This window comes from Rhinolophus sinicus, linkage group LG09, assembly GCF_036562045.2.
Source record: "Rhinolophus sinicus isolate RSC01 linkage group LG09, ASM3656204v1, whole genome shotgun sequence".
Classification (NCBI taxonomy): Eukaryota; Metazoa; Chordata; class Mammalia; order Chiroptera; family Rhinolophidae; genus Rhinolophus; species Rhinolophus sinicus.
Window position 1 is genome coordinate 51,183,296 of NC_133758.1, and position 24,306 is coordinate 51,207,601.

The following is a 24,306-nucleotide window of genomic DNA, read 5'->3' on the forward strand; positions in this document are numbered from 1 at the left end:
AAAATCAAATGCATTTCTGTAAATTAGCAATGAACAAATGGAAACATTAAAAATAGTTATCATTCACAACTGTGTTAAAAAACATGAAATCTCAAAAAATACATGTGATCTACTGAAAACTACAAAACACTGATAAGAAAAAGACCTAAATAAATGGAGAGTTCTATCTACCATGCTCATGGATTGTTAGGCTGGCAATTTTCCCCTAATTGATGTATAGATTCAACACAATTCCTACCAAAACCCTGCCTTCTCAGAACTGGGATCTCCCAAATCCCAAAGCCACTTATATTTTGACTCTGTTATCAGGTCTGTTTCTACTGTATTTCCCTGAAAATAAGACCTATTCGGAAAATAAGCCCTAGCATGATTTCTCAGGATGCTTGTAATATAAGCCCTACCCCAAAAATAAGCCCCAGTTAAGATCATCAGCCAGACGAATGCATTTAGTATGCCTCTTGCAACACACGATGGACATGTTGAATTATAAAATAATAACATATAATTAAATATAGATATGTAATATTATTGACATTAATACTTAAAATAAATGATAAATCATAATTAAGCATTTGTAAATACCCAAGCGGGTGCCTTTGGACGAGAAGTAAACGCCTATGTAAACAGATGAACTCGAGACTTACTGCCGAATGACCAATCAGAGTACAGACACAAGGCATAAATAACGTGTGCACTTGATAACGAACAGACGTGGTTGTGTCTAACATGAATCTTCATAATTCAATACGTCGTGTGTTGTAACAGACTTACTTAATGCATTCGTGTGAAATAAAGAAATGTCTTCTGAATTTTGGTGCCTGCAATTTTTCGTCACTTTTGTGTGGACCATCATCCTTAACTGTTATCATTTTTGTTGCCATTCCTGTCTCGTAAGTCTTCAATTCACACTTGATTTAACAGTAGGTTTAAAGGGAATAATATTTTGACCCCCAGACAAGATGAGTGCAAAAAGAAAGAGCTATTCCGTCGAGTACAAGAAAGGAATCATGGAGGACTCCCGGGTCAAGAATCTTAAGGCTTTCTGCAAAGAGAAGAAGCTGGATCTCCGATTGGTCTGAAAATGGCGAGCACAGTACGATAACCTCAGTCAACAGGTGGACGAGGGAAATGCTAAGGAGCGCAAGTGTGGATCAGGTGGGCAACCATTATTTCCTGAGCTGGAAGACATCATCTGTGAGTGGATTGCTGACAGGAGAGCAAAGGCTTTGGTTGTGTGCAGGGCTGATATTCAAGCATTTGCCCTTGCAATGGCACCACAGTTAGAAATACCCCCAGAAGAATTCAAAGCATCACAACACTGGCTGGATGGCTTCCTTCAGCGATATGAACTGTCTCTAAGATCAACAATACTGTTCAAGCTGGAAGACACTGAAGTTATTAAACGTGCACTTGCTTTCAAGTCCTTTGTTGATGGCATCAACTTTTCTAAGTACCAACTCTCCAACATGACTGCTATGGATGAAACTGCAGTGTTTATGGGCCAAGGATCTCAAACAACAATTTATCAAAGAAGTGCCTCATCAATCTACATTCCCTCCACTGGTTACGAAAGTGCACGTGTTACCTGTAGTTTGGCAATTCGTCTGGATGGAAAGAAAGCCCCCACCTCTAATCACCACTAAGGGCGAGAAAGATAAGGTTGAACATGTTTCAGGCATTTATGTTCTTGAAATCAAAAAAGCCTGGTGCACAGAAGCAGTTATAAGGAAGTGGGTCGATTTAATGCTGCCACTTGTTTTGCGAGGGGGCCAAAGAGATCTGCTAGTCTCGGATTCAGCCAGCACTCACCACGCTAAAGACATGAAGAACTTCCTTGCAAAGAGAAGAATAGATCAAACAATGATTCCCGTAGGAATGACTGCCCATCTCCAGACTCGATATTGCAATAAAAAAGCCATTCAAAGACCATTTGACCATGGAAATCAATGACATTGAAAATAGAATGGAGAGAAATCAGTGTGGAAACTTTGTGAAGCCTAGCCTGCAGGAGGTCGTGACTTGGGTGAAGAATTCATGGGATAAAATCACTGACAGCTGTGTTGCCAATGCACTACGAGCAGGCTACATGGACAAGACATGCTCATTTAAGGAGAGCTCTATTGCTGGACATGAGAGATTGGGGCCAATGGTTCTACAGGAAATAGAGTCGCAAGAAATTCAAGCCACAAGTCGGGGTTTGGAGAGTTATGATGAAGTTCCAGAAGAAGATGCCATGACTGTCTGTATTTGAATAAAGGTAGATTTTTGTACATGAATAAATGCAGATTGTTGTACATGAAAAAGTAAGACATACCCTGAAAATAAGCCCTAATGCGTCTTTTGGAGCTAAAATTAATATAAGACCCGGTCTTATTTTGGGGGAAATACAGTAAGCATTTCTAAGCCCTAGGTTAAAGATCCAAAGTTATACTGCATCACTAATCTATCATTAGAATAAATTATTTACCAGATAGAGAACAGCAGTGAAGCCAAGGAATGCAAAACATGACAAAATAAACTAAGTGTAAGAGAATCATGGGTTTCAGACTAGCACTGGATAGTCTTTTTATTGTAATTATGTTTTACTATTATTAAATCACATGAAAAATTGTAATAGAACAAGTTAAACCCTGCTCAATATAAACCAACAGTGATGCCAAAACTGATTTCCCTTAACAAGGGAACTTGTTAAATTAAAAAAAAAGAAAATTCTGTTTTAGAATTTGACAGTGGTGGTTGTAAAACATTGTGAAAATACTAAATGCTACTTAATTGTACACTTCAAAATGGCTAATTTTATATTATGTGGGTTTCACTTCAATAAAAATGGTATCACTGGGGGAAAAACATTTAAATTATTATGACTGGTACCTGAATAAAAAATAAAATAATGAAATCCAGGAATTTCCAAGGGAAAGGGACTAGAGAGATGATCAAATTCATCCTACTAATGATTCAGAAGCACTATAAAATGTTGTCGCAATATTTTTCGTATCAACCAAGATGCAATTATCAACCTAACTACTTTAGGTTTAAGTAGTCAACTCTCACTATCCAAATAGATTTGAATACATTTTCAGGTGGATTTTTCACTTTTCTAATTTATTAGAGTTCTTACTACATGAACACAGGAACCACAGATGTGAACTGCAACAGATATTACTATAATTTCTAATTCATGCCCTATTTTTGATGGCTCTCTATCAAAATATTTGCCAACCAGGTCATAAAAATCTAGAAAATTTACTATTATACTTGACTTTATTATGTACATAATCAATCTGTATATTTTTCTGATGATAATTTACATCATATATCATATTATAGTAAAATTACTTGCCTTCCATCCTTCCCCCAAAGATCATACTGGTAAGGGCAGGAGCTAAGTATTATTTTTTTCTACTGTTCTTACACAATGCCTAGAAAAGTGTTCAATAATAATTAAAGGGGTTCAAATGTTTCTTCATTCAATACAGGGTGTGTGTGTGTGTGTGTGTGTGTTTAACTGCACTGATTTTATCCCATCTTATTCTTCCATTTTGACATAAATTTAGTTACTTATTTTCTTGCTGTATATCTTGCTTGTCAGAGCCCAGCAACAGAGCTATCTAATTACCAGTTGCTTGATATAATAGAGGGCCCACAGAAAATACACCTTTTCCATTATAAACCTATGTCCCTTTCTAGCCTGGCATTATATATCAAATTCAGTGATTTGTGGCTACTTTGGTAAGTAACATGTATAAACCCTATAGCATATAATGCAGCATAATATTTAATGAGCACCTCCTATTTGTCAATATACGTAAATTGAAAAATCACATAGCCAAGACATGAAAACAACCAAAAAGTGTCCTTCAAGAGATGATTGGATAAAGAAGATGTGGTATAAATACACAATGAAATACTATTCTGCCATAAGAAAAGATGAAATAGTGCCATTTGCTACAACGTGGATGGATCTTGAGATTATTATGCTAAGCGAAATAAGTCAGAAAAAGTCGAGAACCATTTCACTGATATATGGGATATAAAACTGAAAGCAACAAAGGAACAAGACAAACAAACAAATAAAAACTGATAGACACAGACAATAGTTTAGTGGTTACCAGAGGGTAAGGGGGATGGGGGGTGGTAGATGAGGGTAAATGGGATCAAATATACGGTGATGGAAGGAGAACTGACTCTGGGTGGTAATCATACAATGTGATAAATAGATGATGTAATACAGAATTGTACACTTGAAATCATGTAACTTTACTAACCATTGTCACCCCAATAAACTTTAATTAAAAAGAAAAAAAAAAGTCACGTTCTACTTACAGCCACAGCTTCTGTTTTCACATCATCGTTGCTATCTGGGGCCGTTAGCTCTATGAGAACTGGGCATACTTTGGTTTCCACATCAAATCGCTCAATTAACTCCTGCTCCAACAGCGCTAGCAAAGCTGCCTGACTTGTTTTCCTTACCTAGGAAAAAATTAACACTATAAATGAAGTATATACACGATACAACAAAACTCTATTTACTTGATTTTCAGAAAATTGAAGACTTCAATTTATAACTGGCAAAATCATGCAAATAGAAACCTGTGGCTATTTTCTTCAAGAATTGCAAACATAGAACCTGGTAGGCTGTGTTTTAACAGAAGTGGAACAAAAACGCCATCTTTTAAAATATACTCACAAGGAAGCTTTCTGAGAGACATCTGTAAAAGCAACCAAGCTAGGCTGCAGCTAGGAAGCACTGTCTATGACAGCATTAAGGAGACCTAGATTTGCCAGACTCTCAGCACATCTTGTCTAACATGAACAGTAGTTTTGAAAAATAGAATAACGAAGTCAAAGGGGAAAAAGTACTTAAATGAGACCACCTAAGATAGGGCATTCTACATATATTATACTACATACATTTCCATTAAGAACATGTAAATGGCACTCTTACCTGATTATTCTGATCTGCGAGATATCTAACCACAATAGGCAGTAAGTATTTGGAAAAAGCATATGGGATTGAAGGCCGGTTTTCTTGACAAAACAAGGCAATATGAGGCACCTGTTCCATCAGCTCTGCTCTCACAGTTGGTTCTATTGAAATAACAGAAATGTGAGTAAACATTTTCTCACAGTAACAAAATCTTTGCCTGGGCTTGAGCCTATTTAGGAAAGGTTTGGACTTTCATCCTCAGCATTAAAAGGACTTAAAAGAGTTCTCTACTCTGCGATCCTTTTCACAATCATACACAGGTCAATCCCATGAGTTAAAGGAGGGCCTCCTCCCCACCCCAAGTTTGTATATTCACTGAGTATGCAATCATTTCCTATAATGACTGAATTTATTCATCACCTATACTGTGCCATTGCATCAGACCTAATTAGTGCTAGGTGTTAAATATCCAATTTTCACATCAACTATAATATGGCACTATGTATAAAGGCTACTATTTAAAAACCTTCTAAGATAAGTCATAGGACTGGCTTCTAATCTAAGTTTAGTCAACAAATGGAGGATTTACGATTAGACTTAACTAAGAACTAAAAAGTTAAGTGAATATTAAAGGAGACCAACAGATTAAAAAAAAAAATCTGAAAGGAGCCAAGTATATATGGCATATTTAAATGTGACATACATGGCATTTCAAATTTCTGAGATTCAAAAGGATGAATTACCCAGTAAGTAATAGTAGGAAAATCAGCTAGTTATTTGAAGAAAAAAAGATACCTATCCTGCACACCCATACATTAATTCTAAGTGAATTAAAGTTCCAAACTTTTTTATTAAAGATCAAAAGCATTAAAAGATAACATTTAAAAAAAATGTTTAAGCTTGAGGTAGGAAGCCCTTTCAAGGCAAACAAATCAAAAAGCCAACTAAAAAAATCGACGAATTTTACTTTATAAAGACTTCATTATAGTCAACAGGTACCACACTCAGTTAAAAGGCAGAACCTCCTAAGAGAAAATACATGTATAATAAAGTATTAATAACTAAATATATAAAGAACCTATTGTTCAAATGAATACAAGAAAGAAAATAAGGATACAAATAGACAATTCACAGAAGAAATGCAAGTGACTGGCACACATACAGACATGATGGATTATCAATAAAAGTCACTACATCAGACCTAATTAGAACTCTGGCACCTATTAAGAATATTATGAAAGTTACATTAAGGTAAATATCTATGAATGTGTCCTAAGGAACTTTAGATTTCAACAAACAGATATTAATAAATTAGAAACTGTACTATACTAGCATTTTACAAAGCTAAGAGTCTTATCAACAAAGCAATATTGGGAATTTCTATCACATGGCTGTAACATGTGAAGTTAGACAATATTTGAACAAAACAGAGTTGCTGTACATATGGTCTCTATTTTTCCTCATTGACTCTAAATATGCTAACATTAATCTAATACTTACATATACTTTGAAGCAAAAGAAAGAGACAAATTATGGTTTTAGTTAAGAATAAAATCAGGAAGTGTTCTTCTTCAAAGCCCTGCTTAGGCAAATAAACCGATGGAACAAACAGACTACAGAAACAGACCCATGCAAATATATATAACTAATTTATTAAAAGATGAAAAGGGAAATATGGTCTTTTCAATAAAGAATGTTGTGTTAATTGGATGGTCACATTAAAAAAAAATGAAACTTGTCCCCTACTTTACCTCATATTCAAGAATAAATTCTAGGTGGAATGTAGATCCACATGTCAAAGGCAAAAACAACAAAGCTTTTATATTAGATATGAGAAAATATTCATGAATTTGAGGTAAGGAAAATTTTCTTAGGCAGGACACAAATAGTACTACTGATAAAAGAAAATAACTCTTCTTTAACAGGCACCATTAAGAATGTAAAAAGACAAGTCATAGAGTGAAAAAGATACCTATAATACATATATATGACTTAGGGCTTGTATCCAAAATACAGAATTTCTGCAAATATGTAATAAAAAGCCTGCCAATTTAAAAAGGGGGGGGAAGGGTGGAGAGAGACTTGAACAGGTATTTCAAAAAAGATGCCCAAATAGTCAATAAGCATATAACCAGGTGCTCAGCTTTTACTGGACACTGAGAAAATGTAAATTAAAACTACAATGAGATAAAATTTAAATTACTACCCCTTTGGAAATTTAAAATAAACAAGTTTTGGTTAAGATGTGAAACAATAGGAACTCTCATACATTACTGATGGGACTACAAATTGTCATACCACTTTGGAAAACTCTATGGCACATCAAAGATGAATATATGCATATCCTATAACACAGCAATGCCAGTTCTAAATTCCAAGTATATACCCACTGAAATGAGTGCACATGTGCTCCATGTGACTCCTTGGCTCACAGCAGCAGCACTAACAGCCCAAAGCTAGAAGTAATCCACATTAGGTCTACTAACAGAATAAAGGATAAATAAGTTGCAGTATGTTCATAAAGCATTGCAGTATATTCACACAATAGTCACTGTATTACAATTTTTTTAAAAAGCTATACAGTTACATGCAACATAAGCTTTAGAGGTATAAAAAAAGCTAGATACAAAAGAATACATTCAGTATGATTCCATATAAAGTTTAGACAGGCAAACTAATCTATAGGTTTAATGGTCAAAATGTTGGTTACCTCTGGGGAAGAAGAATGGAACAGAAATTAGGAGGTGACGTGAGATGTTTTTGGGATGCTACTACTTCTGTTTCTTGGTTTGAGTACTAATTACATGGGTCTTCATTTTGTGATACTTTATGGAACTGTACATTTGTAGTTAATGTACTTTTTATAGTGTTATATTCAATATTAAAGGAACAGGAAAAAATCTGCTTCAAATACGTTATTTCTGAAATGCTGGAAATATACTTGTAACTGGTTTGGGATCCAAATTTATACATCCAAGAATAGGTGGAAAACTGCCTCTCTTCTTCTCCCCCACCCAAACAATTACAAACACATGCACATATGAAACATCAATATATAATTACTCCTAGCTGTTTACAACCCTGAGTCTTGTAGAACAACTCAAAACCACTTGAGGGACACTCCCACAATGAAAGCTGACCCAAACACCAAACAAGTACAGTATGAAGACCCACTAAAGATGAGCTCACAATCCAAAACTATAAAAAAATGACAAGGAATCAATCCTTCAGTAGCAAAAAGATTAAGACACCAAAGGATTATAACACCAAGAACTGCACCTACTATAAACAACCTTTAGAGGTTAAACATTCTATTTAAATATGTAATAAAAGGAAATATTCTGAAAAGGAACATAGGAATAGGGAAAGAAAAATAAGAGGATATTAAAAACAAAGCATTTTTTAAGGCTCCTGAAAATGAAAAACAGAGTTAATGGCTATGAAATACTCAACAGTCAGATGGCAGGGTAGAATAAAGTAAAATAAATCTGTACCTAAACACATGGTAATGAAACTGAAAAATGCTAAGGAAAAAAAGTCTTAAAAGCAGTCAGGAAGGAAAAACAAGATTACCTACAAAGACTAAATTAGACTAGCAGACTTCCCAATAATAACAGTAAAATGAAAATGGAATAATATTAAAATTATCAACTAGATTTTTATACTTAGCAAAACGATAATTTAAGAGTAATGGTGAAATAAAAACATTTTCAGAAAAAAGATGTCACTGTCAGACCCTCATCAATACATGTCCTTTCAAAAAGGGGAAACAGAACCAGAAACCAAAGATGTACTGAGGAGAAAAAAAAATTTTAGTAGTAAATTTAAACAAACATTTACTGTATAAAATCATAAAAATATGAATGCTAAATTTAGGGGAATAAAAAAAGCAAGATAAAAGTTGATAAAAATAGGGCAGAACAAAGATTTAAACGTTCTAAGTTCCTTATTTGCTTAGGAGGATGGATTATATGCATAACTTTAGAGTTGTAGCTTTTTCAACTGTCTTTATCTTACTTGACCATCACAATCAACCCAACCTACCAAGTTAGAAACCTTAGGGTCGACTCTCTCTCTTCCTTCACTCCCTTCAACCGTCACAGTAGCTTTGAAATTGGTCCCTAGCAATTCAAGTTCTCTCAAACAACTCCTATTAGTAGTCTCCCAACTGGTCTTCGTGTCACTTATCTTTTTCATCAAGTCAATCCATACCGCTACTTACTGTTCTAAACCACAAAAAATCCAAACTCTCTAGCAGGGTACAGTACAAATCTTTACATTCTAGCCTTCAATTATCTTATTTAACAGTCTCATTTAACTGTAGACTCAGCAAACTCACTGTTGACCAAATAGGCCAACATCTTGAACTTTTCAAGCCTCTAAACCTATCTTTTCCTCTCCTGAGTATGTTCTTTCCCCTTTTTGTACCTCATCATTCCATCAAATTCAACTCAAATACCACTAATTTTCTGAAGCCAGCCCCAACCCTCCCCATTATAATTTATTGTTTATATGTTGCATTCATTAAACTGTTAATTTGATGACAAGAATTTTATTCACTTTAGTAATTGCTCTAATACTTAATCTAGAACCTGGCATAGAATATGCAAAGTGTAAAAATCAATAGAGATATTTACCATCAACTCAACAACTTGAAAACATATATTTTTTAAATTAATATACATGTATGTTTATAAAAACCAGCACTATGATTGGTAAACAGGTAAAATAAAATACAATTCCTCCTTAAGAAATACCTATGTCTCTACTAAGAAAGTAGTAACCACAATGGGATGCAACACTGACAAAAGTTTAAGTTAAACTGCATCTCTACCAAATCAAAAAATAAAAGTACAAATTACATTTGATGAGATTCTACTAAAACCATTCTGGAACAAGCATATGCATGAGCAATTATGTACACAGAAAGTCATAATGAGAAAGATTATTAGTAAAGTTACAAACGTGTTTTTCTACCTTTTAAGAAAATAAAAATTATTTAAGGCTTATGTAAATACTAAACATATTCCCATAAAATGAATTGCTTACCAAAAGATGAACACATCTAAAAATGAAAAGACTTGTTGAAATGCCAAAAAGTTTGTTAGAAATTGAAAGATAATGTATTTTAATAAAGATAATGGGTTTAAGAAAAAAATATTTTAATTTATTTTTTATTTGTTTCTGAAATCAAATAATAAAATATACTTAAAATTTAGTATTAAATTAAAATGATAAATTTTCTTATATCTATTTTACCATACCAAAAAACATTTTTTCAAAAAAACTTAATATAAGTGTATTCCAAGCCTCAAATCAAGTTTACCTCTTAAGCAAACCCTCCTATCTTCACTTTGGAGGCAAACAGCATTAGTTTTACCATGGGTGATTAACATTTTTTGAAATTGAGAAAGCATACAAAAAAATGACTAAAAAAATTTACAGCCTAGTCCATCCCTTTTAATTTATTCAAAATTATTTTTTAAAGTTTTTATTAATGCTAAAATATTAACATCGATGATGCAAAGCAATGTTCTTAACATTTTTCTATTGAGAAATTTACAAAGTTAAACTAAATGGGCCTATTATAAAATATCTGAATCTTAGTAACAAGTTGTTATTTTCTTATTACTAATTGGTTTGATAATTAGGAAAAATTTTAAAGAAATTTCATATCACACACAGTTTTTCGTTAGTTTTAAATAAAGAAATTTGATTAAACTTTCTCTGCATAAACACATACCTGAATCATCAGCTAATCTGCTAATTCTTTCCAAAACAGCAATACAATCTCTTTCATCATCGCAGACTTCCCTCAATGTATCCAGCAAACTCCGGGCCACCATTTGTCTACACAAAAAAAGAAAATTATATAGTGTTCAGTGGCATCAATAATTAATATTCAGAATTTCAAAAAGTAGAATCCATACAGTTTAAAAAATTTTTTCTTATACATTTTACAACATATATAAGTCCCTAATTTCCTAAGTGACAAATGCCAGCATGGATTTTATTTTAACAAGATGAAATTGAATATTTACTACTATTTTCCATCTTTAACTGATTTGACAAATTTCTAAGGCGACAAAGTTGATTTCAGTTATTTTCAATTATAATAATGGGAAAATTTACTCATTCTTCATTATATAAAATACTATCTTTATATTTTTTACTAAATGAGTTTTATACAAATCTATACTCAAAAAATTTAGGCACTTTCAGACTTGGTCTTGGGACCATAGTTAGAAAAACGATGCATTAGGAAGAGTGCTAGGTCTTGGTCACTACCATGTCCCAAACCTATTGAACATTACCTGACACACAATAGGTATACAACATCATCTGCTGAAATAATAATATACTCCTCAATAATCACTATACGTGGATATCAAAATTATGCCTAACAGCAAAAAAAGCAATGGTATATGGGGGCAGTGTTAGCTCAGTTGGTTAGAGCACGGTGCTCTTCACAAGGTTGGCAGTTCAATCCCCACATGGGCCACTGTGAGCTGCACCCTCCACAACTGGATTAAAATAACTACTTGACTTGGAGCTGATGGGTCCTGGGAAAACACATTTAAAATAAATTTTAAAAAAGAGTTAAAAAAAAAAAAGGCAATGGTATCTTTTTTTTTTCCTTGCCGAAAAGCAAAGTAAGAGTGCTGTATAGGTTACTAGGATCAAGGAGTAAACAACTATAAACCAGGCCGTGGCTGTGATTATTAAGAGAACTCGGTGACTCAGACTGCACATGTTAATAATACCAACTCTAAACGGGATAATTTCATTTTCCCTACTGAAATTAATGTAATAAAAATCGTCTTTACACTTCCATTTTAACGAAAAGAATACCCACGTACCTATTAAATACGTTCTCACTTGCAGCATACTTGTCCAATCTCCCCAGTGGCGTCAACATTTCATCTTGTGAGACAAAGTCCAGGGCTGAAGGTATAATAATCACATCAGACTCTGAGCTGTAGTCATCCACACCAACTATCAGAGACATCAGAAATACTCCTTATAACACTTTGAAACTAAAAAGTACCCCTTGCTTGTCTGAAGCATCATAAGTGAAACTGCCCTTAATGAGTTTGGAGTGGTACACATCATGAGAGAATCTTAGACTCAGCTCAGAAGCTATGAATCATGGAAGGATGCTTCCTCTTCACAGATATACTCTAATTGCCTCTAGAAACATAGGGGTCAGAGGCTGTAGAAACTCAGTATGGGGTGATTACAGAACAGTGTTCAAAAAACGTGATCACAAAGACCTGAGAACTTACACATTCAATCAGAACACTAATAACTTGTAAATAAATAAAATGTCAAACACTGATAGTTAATTCTGTAATGCAGAGAGAAAAACATTACATACAGAAGAGCAAAGATAAGAATTATAGCAAACTTCTCATTAGAAACAATACAAGCCAGAAGACAGCAGGGCAATATCTTTACAGCAGTGAAAGAAAAAACAATGTCAACCCACAACTCTATACTCAGTAAATAGAAATCTTTCAAATATCTTTGAAATTCATATCTTTCAAATGCAAAGGTGAAACAGACTTTCAGATATGCAACAGCTGACAGACATCACCAGCAGACCTATACTATAAGATTAAAGGACGTTTTCAAGCAAAAAGAAAACTATATACCAGATGGAAATCTGGATTTATAACAAAGAAATGAAGAGTATCAGAAATGGTAAATATGTGGGTAAATACAAAGCCTTCTTATTTTAAAAATATCTTTAAAAGATAAATGACTAAAGCAAAAATATGTACTGTAAAATAAAAAGTTAAAAAATGTACCCTGGACTTTGTCACATATACAGAAAAACAAGTATGACTACAATAGCACAAAGGCAGGAAAAGAGTAAAGTATACTGTCCTAAAGCTCTTATACTGAATGTGAAAAGATACATATTACTTGAAAGTAGACTGCAATAAATTAGAAGATGTACACCAATTATAAACTGTAGCAACCATTAAAAATTAACCAGACATACAGCTAGTAAGCCAATATAGGCCATAAAATGAATCATAAAAAATACTCAATCCAAAGAAAGGCAAAAAAGGAGGATAAAAGAAAGAGGACAAATAGATGGAAATAGTAAGATGAGAGACTTATACCCAACAATATCAATAATAACACTAAGTGCAAATGGTCTAAATAGCCCAATCAAAAGGCAGATTGTCAAGCTGGATTACAAATAACACCTAACACAAAATAATTTCTTCCGAAGTGCAGAAAATTTTGTGCAAAATAATTTCTTCCGAAGTGCAGAAAAGTTTTATGCAATTTAATTTCTTCCGAAGTGCAGAAAAGGTTATTCTGATCTTCAATTCACAACAAAGTATCTTAATTACAAACCAGAGTTGTAAAAACCACTGACACTCTCATTTGGCCTGTTTTCTCCTCTGTGACCTAAGACTGTTGAACGAGCATGACTTTGAAGGTACTTTAGGCTCTAGAATTCTATGATTATGACTAAACCTGTTTTTGTCAGACTTACACTTGTTAATCTTAAAGATTAACATTAATAACATTGATCCATAGAAAGCCAGGGGCAGTGGGAAGACTTCTAGAGCAGTGATTGTCAAACATAGCTGTGGTTCAAGATAAGCTTGGAACACTTACCTCTAAATGCCGATACCCAAATCTCATATGCAGACACTGATGATATAAGTTTGGAGTAAGGCCCAGAAGCATTCGTTTTTAATAAATACCCCCACTAATTCAAATGCAGATTGCTGAACAACCATATTTGAGAAACATACTCCTAGGAGAGGGTAACAAAGTCGTATTTTGCTTCAACTTTTGTGACCACTCTATCATGGTTGATAATTACTTTGATACAAAAGGAGATGTTCCACTCTAGCAGGCGCACTGGTGACAAAAGTTACTTTCCATTTCCCAGTACTGCCGCCTCCTGTCACTCTGGCCTAGATCATCCTCTCCAGATTCACAATTTCCTCATCAACTCTTGATTGGACTAGTAAGGTTCTGGATTTCATCTTTATGGAGGCCACAAAAATACTCCACACTTAAATCTTACCCTCATCCTGCAAATGTCTGCCATAGGTTACAAGGAAAAACTCAAATATAATCAGTAATTTTAAAAAACCATCATCGCTAATGAAAAAAATCCTACAGCATGTACCCTAAGTGATGGTACAATCAATAATATCCTCAGATAAAACAGATAGCACAGCGGGAGTACATTTAGCTATACTGCTACAAGAATCCTATAGCTTATGCAAAGTTGTACATTAACTTTAAATAGATTATGATAAATTAAAGGTGCAAATACAATCCTTAGCAGTAATCTCTAAGACATACAAGAAAGGATACTAAAAAGTCAACCAAAGAATTAAAATGGAATACTAAAAAAATGACAACGGAATGAGTGGCAGGATGGAATCCTGAACTGTCCCGCTCCATCCTGCCTGCCTGGGATGTCAGACCTTTGTCCAGTGCATCCACGCTGCACACACTTTCCAACCACTTAGGAGACTTATCATCAAGTCAGTAAATAGCCTAACACTACCTCACAATTCATCTCACTTCATTTCATCACGTAGGCATTGTATCATCTCACATTATCACAAAAAGAAAAAGGGTGAGTACAGTACAATAAGATTTTTTGAGAGACCACCCCCATGTTCACATAGCTTTTACTTCAGTATATTGTTAGAATTGCTGTATTTTATTACTAGTTATTGTAGTTAATTAATCTCTTCCTATGCCAATTCTAAGAAGATACAGGAGTTTGCCAAGGCAGGACAGAGGGCAGGAAGAGGGTATAAGCATAGAAATTGAAAGACAGGGAGAGTCAAGGAAAACCATGTCATGTTTAGAAAATGACAAGTAATTTAGTAGGGCACAAGGGTTCACACAAACTTGAGTCAAGGGGAGTAGGGAAAGGTGACAAACCAAAATCAATCTAGCCTTCTAATTTTTAAAGAGTAATATTATTACATTGTACAAAATCCTCTTACCTGACTAGAGAAATCACATTACCACCCTATAATTTGGAATCGCATTTGAAATTTTTCTAAGTAACAACTTAGTTAAATTCAAGTTACCTCCTTTAAGCAACAGACAACTCCGGGCAGCATATATTCTTATTTTACTATGCTATAATAAAATTTGATTTAAATTATCAATTATTAATTAAAACCATCATTTATCTTTTTAAAATTAAGAAAGCAGCAAAGATCATGATGGCTTTTCCAAGCCGAGCAACCTGTCTTTACACAGCATTCTAAGAGGACCCCAAGCCTCATTTCACTCCTCTCCCAGTTATCCTACACGACTAGTTGTCAAAGAACAAAGGAAGGAGTACATAGAAGCCCTAGTCTCCTCAAAAGTACAACATTCTAACTCAATGGCGACAGAGTTCTCTATCTGCATCAATACTACCGTGTTTCCCCGAAAATAAGACCTAGCTGGACAATCAGCTCTAATGCATCTTTTGGAGCAAAAATTAATGACATATATATGTATGCCTAAAAGAACCAGGAGGAGATAAAAAGTGCTTCAGCTGTTCTCACATGCTTCTCAAAATGGAACATCTCACAACCACTGTTTATAGATGTATTTTTCCAACTACATGGCCTTTAAATACCAACCACCTCATTTAGGACTCAACTACAGAAATAATGCTACAATGATGGAAGGAAAATTTGGCTGTTTAGACTTGTAAATATGGCCATGTATACCATACTTTACGAGTAAAGGTGATTACGAGCAATTCTGACTACATGGTGTTTTTTCTGACACAATAAATATAGAACATAAGCTTGCTATTCTCTAAAACAACTTTTTCATAAAAACTTCTTAAAGGTGTAGTTCCTTCTCAGCTTTCACCTCCTCACCTATTTCTCTTTCACTCCTGAGTCTCTTCTCAAAAATTAGCAGTAATTTGCCAAAATTAGGGGACCCTTCTTAGATCTACTGTCTTACTTCCCTACAGCATTTGATAAGGCTGACTCGTCCTATCCCAGAAGCCTCCTTTTAAATTCTCTTTTCATGAGTTCTCTGGAGGCACAAAATCCTGAGTATTTCTCTATCTTTCTGGACTATTCTTGCCTCTTACTTTTATGTAAATAATTTCCCTCTACTTTTGTCCTCATACATGCCTCCCTCTTCCTCTACCCTCTCTCTCTCTCTCACACACACACACCTCTCCCTTTCATAATCCACAGCTTCAACAATCACAATGCAGATGACCCTCAAAATTCTCCTGCCCTGATCCCCAGATCCACACTTGCAAGTACTTCATAGAATCTCTACCTCAATGCTGCATTTGTTCTGAAAAATTAAACTGTCCAAACTGATCTTATAAAATCAGCTCTTCCTCATGACTTTTCAATTACCATCATTCTTCCCAATAACCTTGAGTTCTCAAACATGAGGTTTACAGTTACTTTTTTTACCGTATCTTTTCTTGCCCCAATATCTAAATCAGTTGTTAAGAACTATAAATTCTACTTTTATAAAGTATTCTGTGTTCCCACCTCTGAGTTCCCAACACCCTAATTCAGAGGCTCTGGTATCTTTTGCTTAGAGCAAACTAGGGTATTCAAACTACATGGTGAGGTAGACAAAGATTTTCCTGAGAATAAATAAAATGGATAACTTTAAAGGATATTCTGGACCCCAACTTACAGTTCTCAACCCCAAAAATGTGCCTGGGGGTTTTGGATCACAATCTCTTTCCTCCTCTTAGACAAAGAAAGGCGTATCTCTCAACTATCTCAAGGCTACAGTTGATGCCCTTGATGCACGGGGATCCACTTGATGCACAGGGATCCACTTGATGCACAGCCAAGGCAGAAAACTACATTGCCAAACAAAGGGACCCTTTGAAGTAGTTATGAAAGTGTTATGAGATCAACTCGCTAAAGACAGTAATAAATACTTTTACCAGTAAGGTATTTTTCAATCCTTTGCTTTCAAAAGAATTTGACTGATAGATAGCTCATTAAAATAATTTTTGTAGGGGTGGCTGGTTAGCTCAGTTGGTTAGAGCGTGGTGCCAATAACGCCAAGGTTGCTGGTTCGATCCCTGCATGGGCCACTGTGAGCTGTGCTCTCCTTAAAAATAATAATAATAATAATAATAATTTTTATAATTTTCAGCACATATGTTGGAAGAAGTTCAAGGAAATTAGTGGCACTAACAAAACTCTTTCCATCAACTTATGTCAACAAAATTTCTCAGTGCTTATAGCTCTTAAAATGTAGAAATTGATGCTAAATATTGTCTCATTCTAGCAATAAATTATATTCATCCATGAATACATAATTATTTTTAATAAAGCCTCATCCATTTCATTGAGATGTCTAATCAATAAAATTTTGATTCAAAGTGTTTATCATCATTTGTAATGCATTCTGAATAATTAACCGAGTATTAATTAATGGAAACAAAAAATTAAGTTTTATGGCCACAGGAAATTAAAAATTTAAATTTCTCTTCATGTACATATTTTGGTGCAAAGAATTGTAACAAGGTAATCAATAAAACTTTCAAGCATAAAAATATATTTTAAACGCTGTGTAGGAAATGAAAAGAGAGCAAGAAGAAAAAAGAACAATGTAAAACTCCCAATTTAAAGAGTATATTCTTGAATTTTTGAAAATGGATGATAGTGGGTATCAAAGTGCTGTGGTATTTAGACTCCATTTTTAAAATGCTATAACAGTATTATTTTAAAAATAACCTGAAGTTTAAAATGTATGATACAGAGTATACAAAAATATTTTAGGAGGTATAATTAAGTTTGAAGACCACTGCCTTATACTATTACAACTGCCTCAAACCATCTACTTCCAGTCTACCCTCATTCTAATCTGGTTTGTGTATCAGAACCACTTCAATTTTCCTGAAGTACTACTCTGTAATATACCCCACCCCCACCCCGCTTCCTTTCTTCCCTCCCCCTTCCCCACTCCCACCTCCCAGGCAATATGAATTAAGGTACAACTTTCTCATGCTGTAATTCAATAGTCTTCAAGATCTGGCTGCGACCTATTTTCCTCCACTGCACATAGTCCATGCTAGGGTCCGAGTGCCCCCTACTTTCCTGTCATGTGATTCCATCTGTCCTATTTCTGCCCTCTTTATCATCTGAGATCTGTTTAAATGTACCTATTTACAAAACCATCAATGAAGCGTTTTCTATTTTTCAAATTAAGATCTCGTCCTTCTGCAAGGAACCGAAGTTTTGCCAACCCAAAGACGCCTTTTTGGGATATTGATTTTAAGCTGTTTATTAAGAAAAAGACTCAAAAAGAAACTCTGACCCTCCCCCTGCTTCAGGAAGGAAATCTTAGAATGTTGGACTTAGCCTCATTTGAAATAAGTATGGGAAATAGCAGGGGCCTGCCAGCTAATACCCTGTGTCCCATTGTTTCTGAGTTGCCCAGCAAGAATTTTCCTGTCCTGTATGTTCCATTCTTCCTCAACTACCTGTAAATTGCCCATTCTCACTTCTGAAATCTAATACCCTGCCCTACCTGTCTCCTTTGTCCAAAAATGTGAAATGCCTCACTGTCTGGAATTCTCATGCTTAGTGAATTCCACATGCGTATGTATTAAACATTTTATTTTCTCATGTTAATCTGTCTCTGTTAATTTGACTATTAGCCAGCTAGAACCACTTAGGTGGCAGGAAAAGTATTAAATTTTTTAGCTCTTACAGTTTGAATTCCCCAGTCTTGGGGCCCTTGCTTTTACTCTGCCAGCAACTGCAATGTTTGAGTTAGTTTTTCCTTTCTCATTTTCTTCTACCTTCCCTCACCCCAAAGCAGATAAATTTCCTGAAGACAAAGACTGTCTTGCTAATCTTTTTATTACCTAAAAAGCAACATCTAAGGCATTTTCTGAAGAATGCGCATTCATTAATATTTGTTAATGAAAAAGAAGTCCCTAGAGATACTTGAGGGTACAAGGGTCTTTAAACCATGCTTTATCCTCCAAGATATGTATTCACAAGCCATTAGCATATTAATTATAAATGCCTTTGAGAAGTACCATACCAAAAAGAACTGATTAATTTATACAACCTAACTTTTCACCAAGCTTGATCAAAACAACATTCTATTCCACACACTGCCTCTAACAATACCCCCTAAAACAAAAAAAGCTGAAGGTCGGTCCTCCCCTTCAATTTTTCCCTTGATACTGCTTAGGCCACAATAAACTTGCCAAATTTTCTTTTGTTTCCCAAGTCTTTATATTTTAGAAAATGCAAGATAACGAGATACACCACAGAGATGCAATCATTTTTATTAGAGCTACCTAAGATATGGGGCTTCAAAATAATATTTTATTAATAACAAATAAATAAACCAATAAATGAATAGAGAGGGAGGGTAAGCTCTTCTGTAAAGCAGAATGACAGTCAGTAAACGTTATTGCTTCAGGTAAGAACCATCAACACATTCTAACACTACTCCATAAAAGTTTGGTTGGGAATGGGCTATTTCCCCAGCCAAATTATTTCCTTTCCTAATTACAAAAGGAAAAAACAAAATCCTTAAGTGGAGAAATCTGGAAGACATCACTTTAACCAAGTGGTTAAAAATTACCACCACCAATAATGGACAACTGACATCAGGTGCTTTTGAGATGAGTCACTGAGAAAAATCAGTCTTACATAGCATTCCTGCCCACCCCCCAAATGCATAACCTGAATCAAATCATGAGAAACAGATAAAACCAAATTGACTCTTCAAAAATATCAATAGCATGAAAGACAAAAAGCTGAGAAATTATTCCAAATTAATTAAAGAGACATGACAAGTGAATGCAATGCAGGAACCTGGATTGACGAGATAGTTGCTATAAAGAACGCTACTGGATAATTTCTGAAATTTGAAAACGAACTACATATTACATAATTCAATTGTGCCAATGTTACCTTTTCTGCATTTGGTTGCTGACTGAGAAAATGGCCTTGCTCTTAGGAGATGACAGGCTAAAGGTCATAATCTCTACACTTTAAAAGATGAAAAGAAGTTAAGATTAAGAATAATGTATATTTGGGGTGGCCGGTTAGCTCAGTAGGTTAGAGTGTGGTGCTGGTAGCACCAAGATTGCCAGTTTGATCCCCGCATGGGCCACTGTGAGCTGCGCCCTCCTTAAAAAAAAATAAAGTAAAATTTAAAAAATAATAATGTATATACTCCATTGTGTATGTATATATAAAAAATTGTATAGAGAAAAATATAGCAAATTGGCAAAATGCTAATGGCTGAATGTGAGTTTTGGGAATTAACTATAACACCTGTGCAACTCTGTATAGATCTGAAAGTTTTCAAAGTAACAAGTTTAATTTAAAAATAAATTATTTCATTATTTGATTGCAAGTTAGGTTTATGGCCTTATTTAGCTTGGTCAGAAAAAAACAAGATTCATCTCAGCAAGTATGTGAAGGCCTACTGTGTGCTGGGCACTCAGCTATGGGTAAGAAGAAAAAATGTTATAGACCTTGGGCTTATATTATAGTGCAGGGTCAGCAAACTATGGCCAGCAGATTAAACTAGCCCATGTCTGTTTTTTTTGTTTGTTTGTTTAATTTATTGGGGTGACAACTGTTAGTAAAATTACATGGATTTCAGGTGTACAATTCTGTATTACATCATCTATAAATCCCATTGTGTGTTCACCACCCAGAGTCAGTTCTTCCATCACCAGCCCATGTCTGTTTTTGTAAATAAAAAGTTTTATTGGAAGACAGCTATGCTCATTCATTTATGTATTGTCTATGGCTGCTTTCATCCTAAAAGGGCAGATCTGAGTAGTTTAAACAGAGAGCACATGACCCACAAAACCTAAAATATTTACTATCTGGCCCTTTACAGAAATTTTCCAATCCCTAGTCTACTGATACAGCAGAAATGCAATTAAGTCATTGCTTGGGGAAAAAAAATCTAATAGAAAAAGATAAATAACAAATTTAAAGGATCTTATAGCCTTAAGCAACACGTCTATCAAGTTTCAATTTGTACTTTGTGACGTTTATCAGAAATCTTTCCTTCAAAAAAAGTCTTCTCTTCAAATATAAATATTAAAAGTTTACTAAATCCTTAGAAATAACCTTTACTAATTAGGTACAAAATTGTCCTATAGCATGTTTAATCTCACAATTGAGTTTAAGCAAGAATTTGCTGAAGTTCTCTATGAATATTTCAAAAAAGATTTCCCTAAAATATACATGTAAATAAATAAGGCAGTTGTATGTTTATCTACTTTCAAATTAGTTACCAATCATGCTTTCTGAACAGTATTTGACAGAAATACGCAACATATCAAAGCACTTGCAGATGTGGCTCTCCATACATTACTTCAGTGAGTAAGTATTTTCTGTATAGTCTACTGACCCAATTATTTTGGTTAGCAATCCTTTTTTCCATAGGTTAATCTTAGGTTGATGCAAATGTAATTGCAGTTTTTGCAATTATTTTTAACCTTTTAAACTGCAATTACGTTTGCACCAACCTAATACAAATATAAAATTTGAGCTAATTCAGGTCGAAATTACTGCCAATCCCCAATAAATGAAGTCTTGAACTTATCTGAAGTCTTGATGGTCTTAATTCTTCCAAAAACTAAGTTGATAGATTTCAATGTAAAAATTATTTATACCAAATCTGACTTTGAATATAAATTCAAAGCAGTATATATAAATTTAAATATAAATTCAGCAGTAAGATGTTGGAATGATCACTTCAAGTCATTCCTAGTGATAGGATTAAGACACATCAGATCGAGGCGATGTTCTCACCCACTTTTACTCCAATGACGGGCTCCCTCATACACTAGTGCTTTAAACAAAGAAAAGGGTATATTTTGCTTCTAACATTCCCATGACAGACATTCCCATGACAGACAGGACAAAAATTATTTTATCCACCAAATACTTAAAGCATACTATTACCTTTATTTTATATCCTCTAGAAACTTTAGTAGGTTAAATGATCTAAATAAGTGATAAATTAAGGGAAGCCAAAATTGAAAGCAGTAAGAGCACAATAATAAAAAGTAATAAAGTAATAAATATTATGTCAGATTTAAATTTAACCGACCACTTTCAAGTTAGGTAACTGAGTAAATTAACCGTTAGATAAGCCTCATCAGGTACCACTATTGTGGGACTACATACCTCACAGGAATGTTATAAGGTTAAAGCACAATGTCCAACATACAGTATGACAGGAAATGGTAACTTAAAAATCTGTTTAAATCCAGAAATTTCTCCCATCTCCCTTTTGCAGCAAGTTAAAGAACTATGTTAAATGATACCTAGGAAAATATTAAAACCTACAAGGTCTCAATTGTGTTCTAGCCTCTGCCACCACACCACCTTTATCTGTGAGAACTTGAGCCTAAATTCCTTGTGTTTAAAATGAAAGAGACAAATATATTATCTGTTCTCTAGCTCTTGATGTCAGTAATTCTGGGATCACTGGCTTACCAGAAGCATAGCACAACTCAAATTTTAAAAGTTTATATGACCCTCTAGATACAATTTAAAAAGTTTATCGATCCTCTAGATATAGCAAACCAATTTAAAATATATAAAAGTCAACTTTTGTTTACCAATATTCCTTTACCACAATTTAAGGTTGACCTAAAGGGGTGAAATGTGCTTTTAACAAGATAAAAATAAACAAGATGTTGCTTCTCTTAATCTGGTGATCAATATGATTAAAATGTAAGTGGGTTTAGTAATTATACAGATATAGTAGTAGAACCAGCAAAGCAAAGGTCTAAAGAATTTAATCATTTAAACTTTCATAAATTACCATGCCTTACCATAACCTTAGGTGTCCTTCTGTTCACCGACTAAAACATCACACTTCAAGAATACCCATTGTGACATATTTAGTTAAAATAAAATTTTAACTAAACCTGGGATGGATGTCTTTAAAGTACTCTGACTACTCCTTCCTTACACCCATAAAAGTACAGATGTTAAAGGGGGATAAATGCAAGTTGAAGCTAAGTGGTGGGTATATACGATGGCTCATTAGCTTTTATATATTTGAAACTCCCACTAAAAAAATAAACAATATTTACTTTTTAAAAAATCAGTGTTATTCATCATATTAAAAAACTGAAAAAGAATAAATATCATAGATGCAGAAAAAGCATTTGACAAAATCCAACATCCATTCCTAATTTTAAAAAAGCTTTCAGGAAATTCAGGGAATTTTCTCAATCTGATACAGGTCATCTGTGAAAAATAATAAGTTGAACATCAAAATCCAAAACTTCTGCTCTTTGAAATACAGTTAAGACAATGAAAAGACAAGTCACAGATGGCAAATAATATCTGCAAAATGATAGAGTTGTATCTGAAATAAAGATCTCTGAAAACTTAATAAATAAAACTTAATAAATAACCCGATAAAAAATGGGCAAAAGATTTGGACACTTAATCAAAGAAGACATGTAAATGGTAAATGAGCACATGAAAAGATGAGCGCATTAGTCATTAAGGAAATGCAAATTCAAACTACAAAGAAAAACCACTACCATTTAATAGAACGGCTAAAATGAAGACAGCCCACACCAAGTGTTGACAAGGGGATGAAGTACATACTGCCAGTGGGAGTGTAAAATGGTATAGCTACTTTGGAAAACACTTTCGCAGTTTCTTAAAAAAGATACCCTGGGGTGGCCAGTTAGCTCAGTTGGTTAGAGCATGGTACTAATAACACCAAGGTTGTCGGTTCGATCACCATATGAGCCGCTATGAGCTGTGCCCTCTTCATAAATAAATAAATAAAAAGATAACCAGCTATTCCACTCCTAAGCGTATATACAAGAGAAAAAACATGTATATCCACACAGACTTTGTACATGAATGCTCATGCAGCTTTATTTGTAATAGTAAAAAGCCAGAAACAATCCAAACCCCATCAACAATTTAAAGACAGAACAGCTGAGAAAAGTAACTTGCTCAAGATTATACAATAAATAAATGGCAAGAGTTATAAATTGAACACAGGTCTAAAGATTTACAAAGCCCAGTGCTCTTTTCCCCTACACAAAACTATACTGGCATATTATTTCAGAATTATAGCATGATAAAGGCTCAAATACCAACCAAAGTGACACCAATTAGGCCAGAAAACAAGTCTGCTCCTAAGTCTAGGGGGATAAGGAGCTAAGAAGACTTGACATAGGAGAGTCGGGGGATGGATTTGGAGAGCGGGATCGTTAGGTGATCTGCCAACTGAAAGATCTGTACAAAAGTACCTTGTTAGAAGTTACAGGGAAAGAAGGCTTTTTAACCTCTTTAGTCAAAATTCCACAGGTGTGCCACCTCACTCTTCTTCCCAAAACATTAAATTAGTTT

At 34.3% G+C, this 24,306-nt stretch overlaps 1 protein-coding gene and 1 non-coding gene across 9 annotated transcripts in view; one reads left to right on the forward strand and one right to left on the reverse strand.

Annotated features, from left to right (window-relative positions):
- The window catches only part of PPP4R1 (protein phosphatase 4 regulatory subunit 1), a 65,500-nt gene that overhangs the window by 34,501 nt on the left and 6,693 nt on the right, over positions 1–24,306 (reverse strand). For 4 of the 8 annotated variants that reach the window (XM_074340370.1, XM_074340368.1, XM_074340365.1 and 1 more), the window contains 4 exons: positions 11,788–11,923; positions 10,671–10,777; positions 4,946–5,088; positions 4,324–4,470 (listed from right to left, as the gene is read on the reverse strand). In XM_074340370.1, the coding sequence (XP_074196471.1) occupies positions 4,324–4,470; positions 4,946–5,088; positions 10,671–10,777; positions 11,788–11,846 (456 nt within the window). In that variant the 5' untranslated portion in view covers positions 11,847–11,923. The remainder of the gene's footprint in view (positions 1–4,323; positions 4,471–4,945; positions 5,089–10,670; positions 10,778–11,787; positions 11,924–24,306) is intronic. The other 4 variants (XM_074340372.1, XM_074340371.1, XM_074340367.1 and 1 more) reach the window with 1 other exon arrangement.
- TRNAI-AAU (transfer RNA isoleucine (anticodon AAU)) lies at positions 16,939–17,012 on the forward strand. The gene has a single exon. It is a non-coding gene; the product is annotated as a tRNA-Ile (tRNA).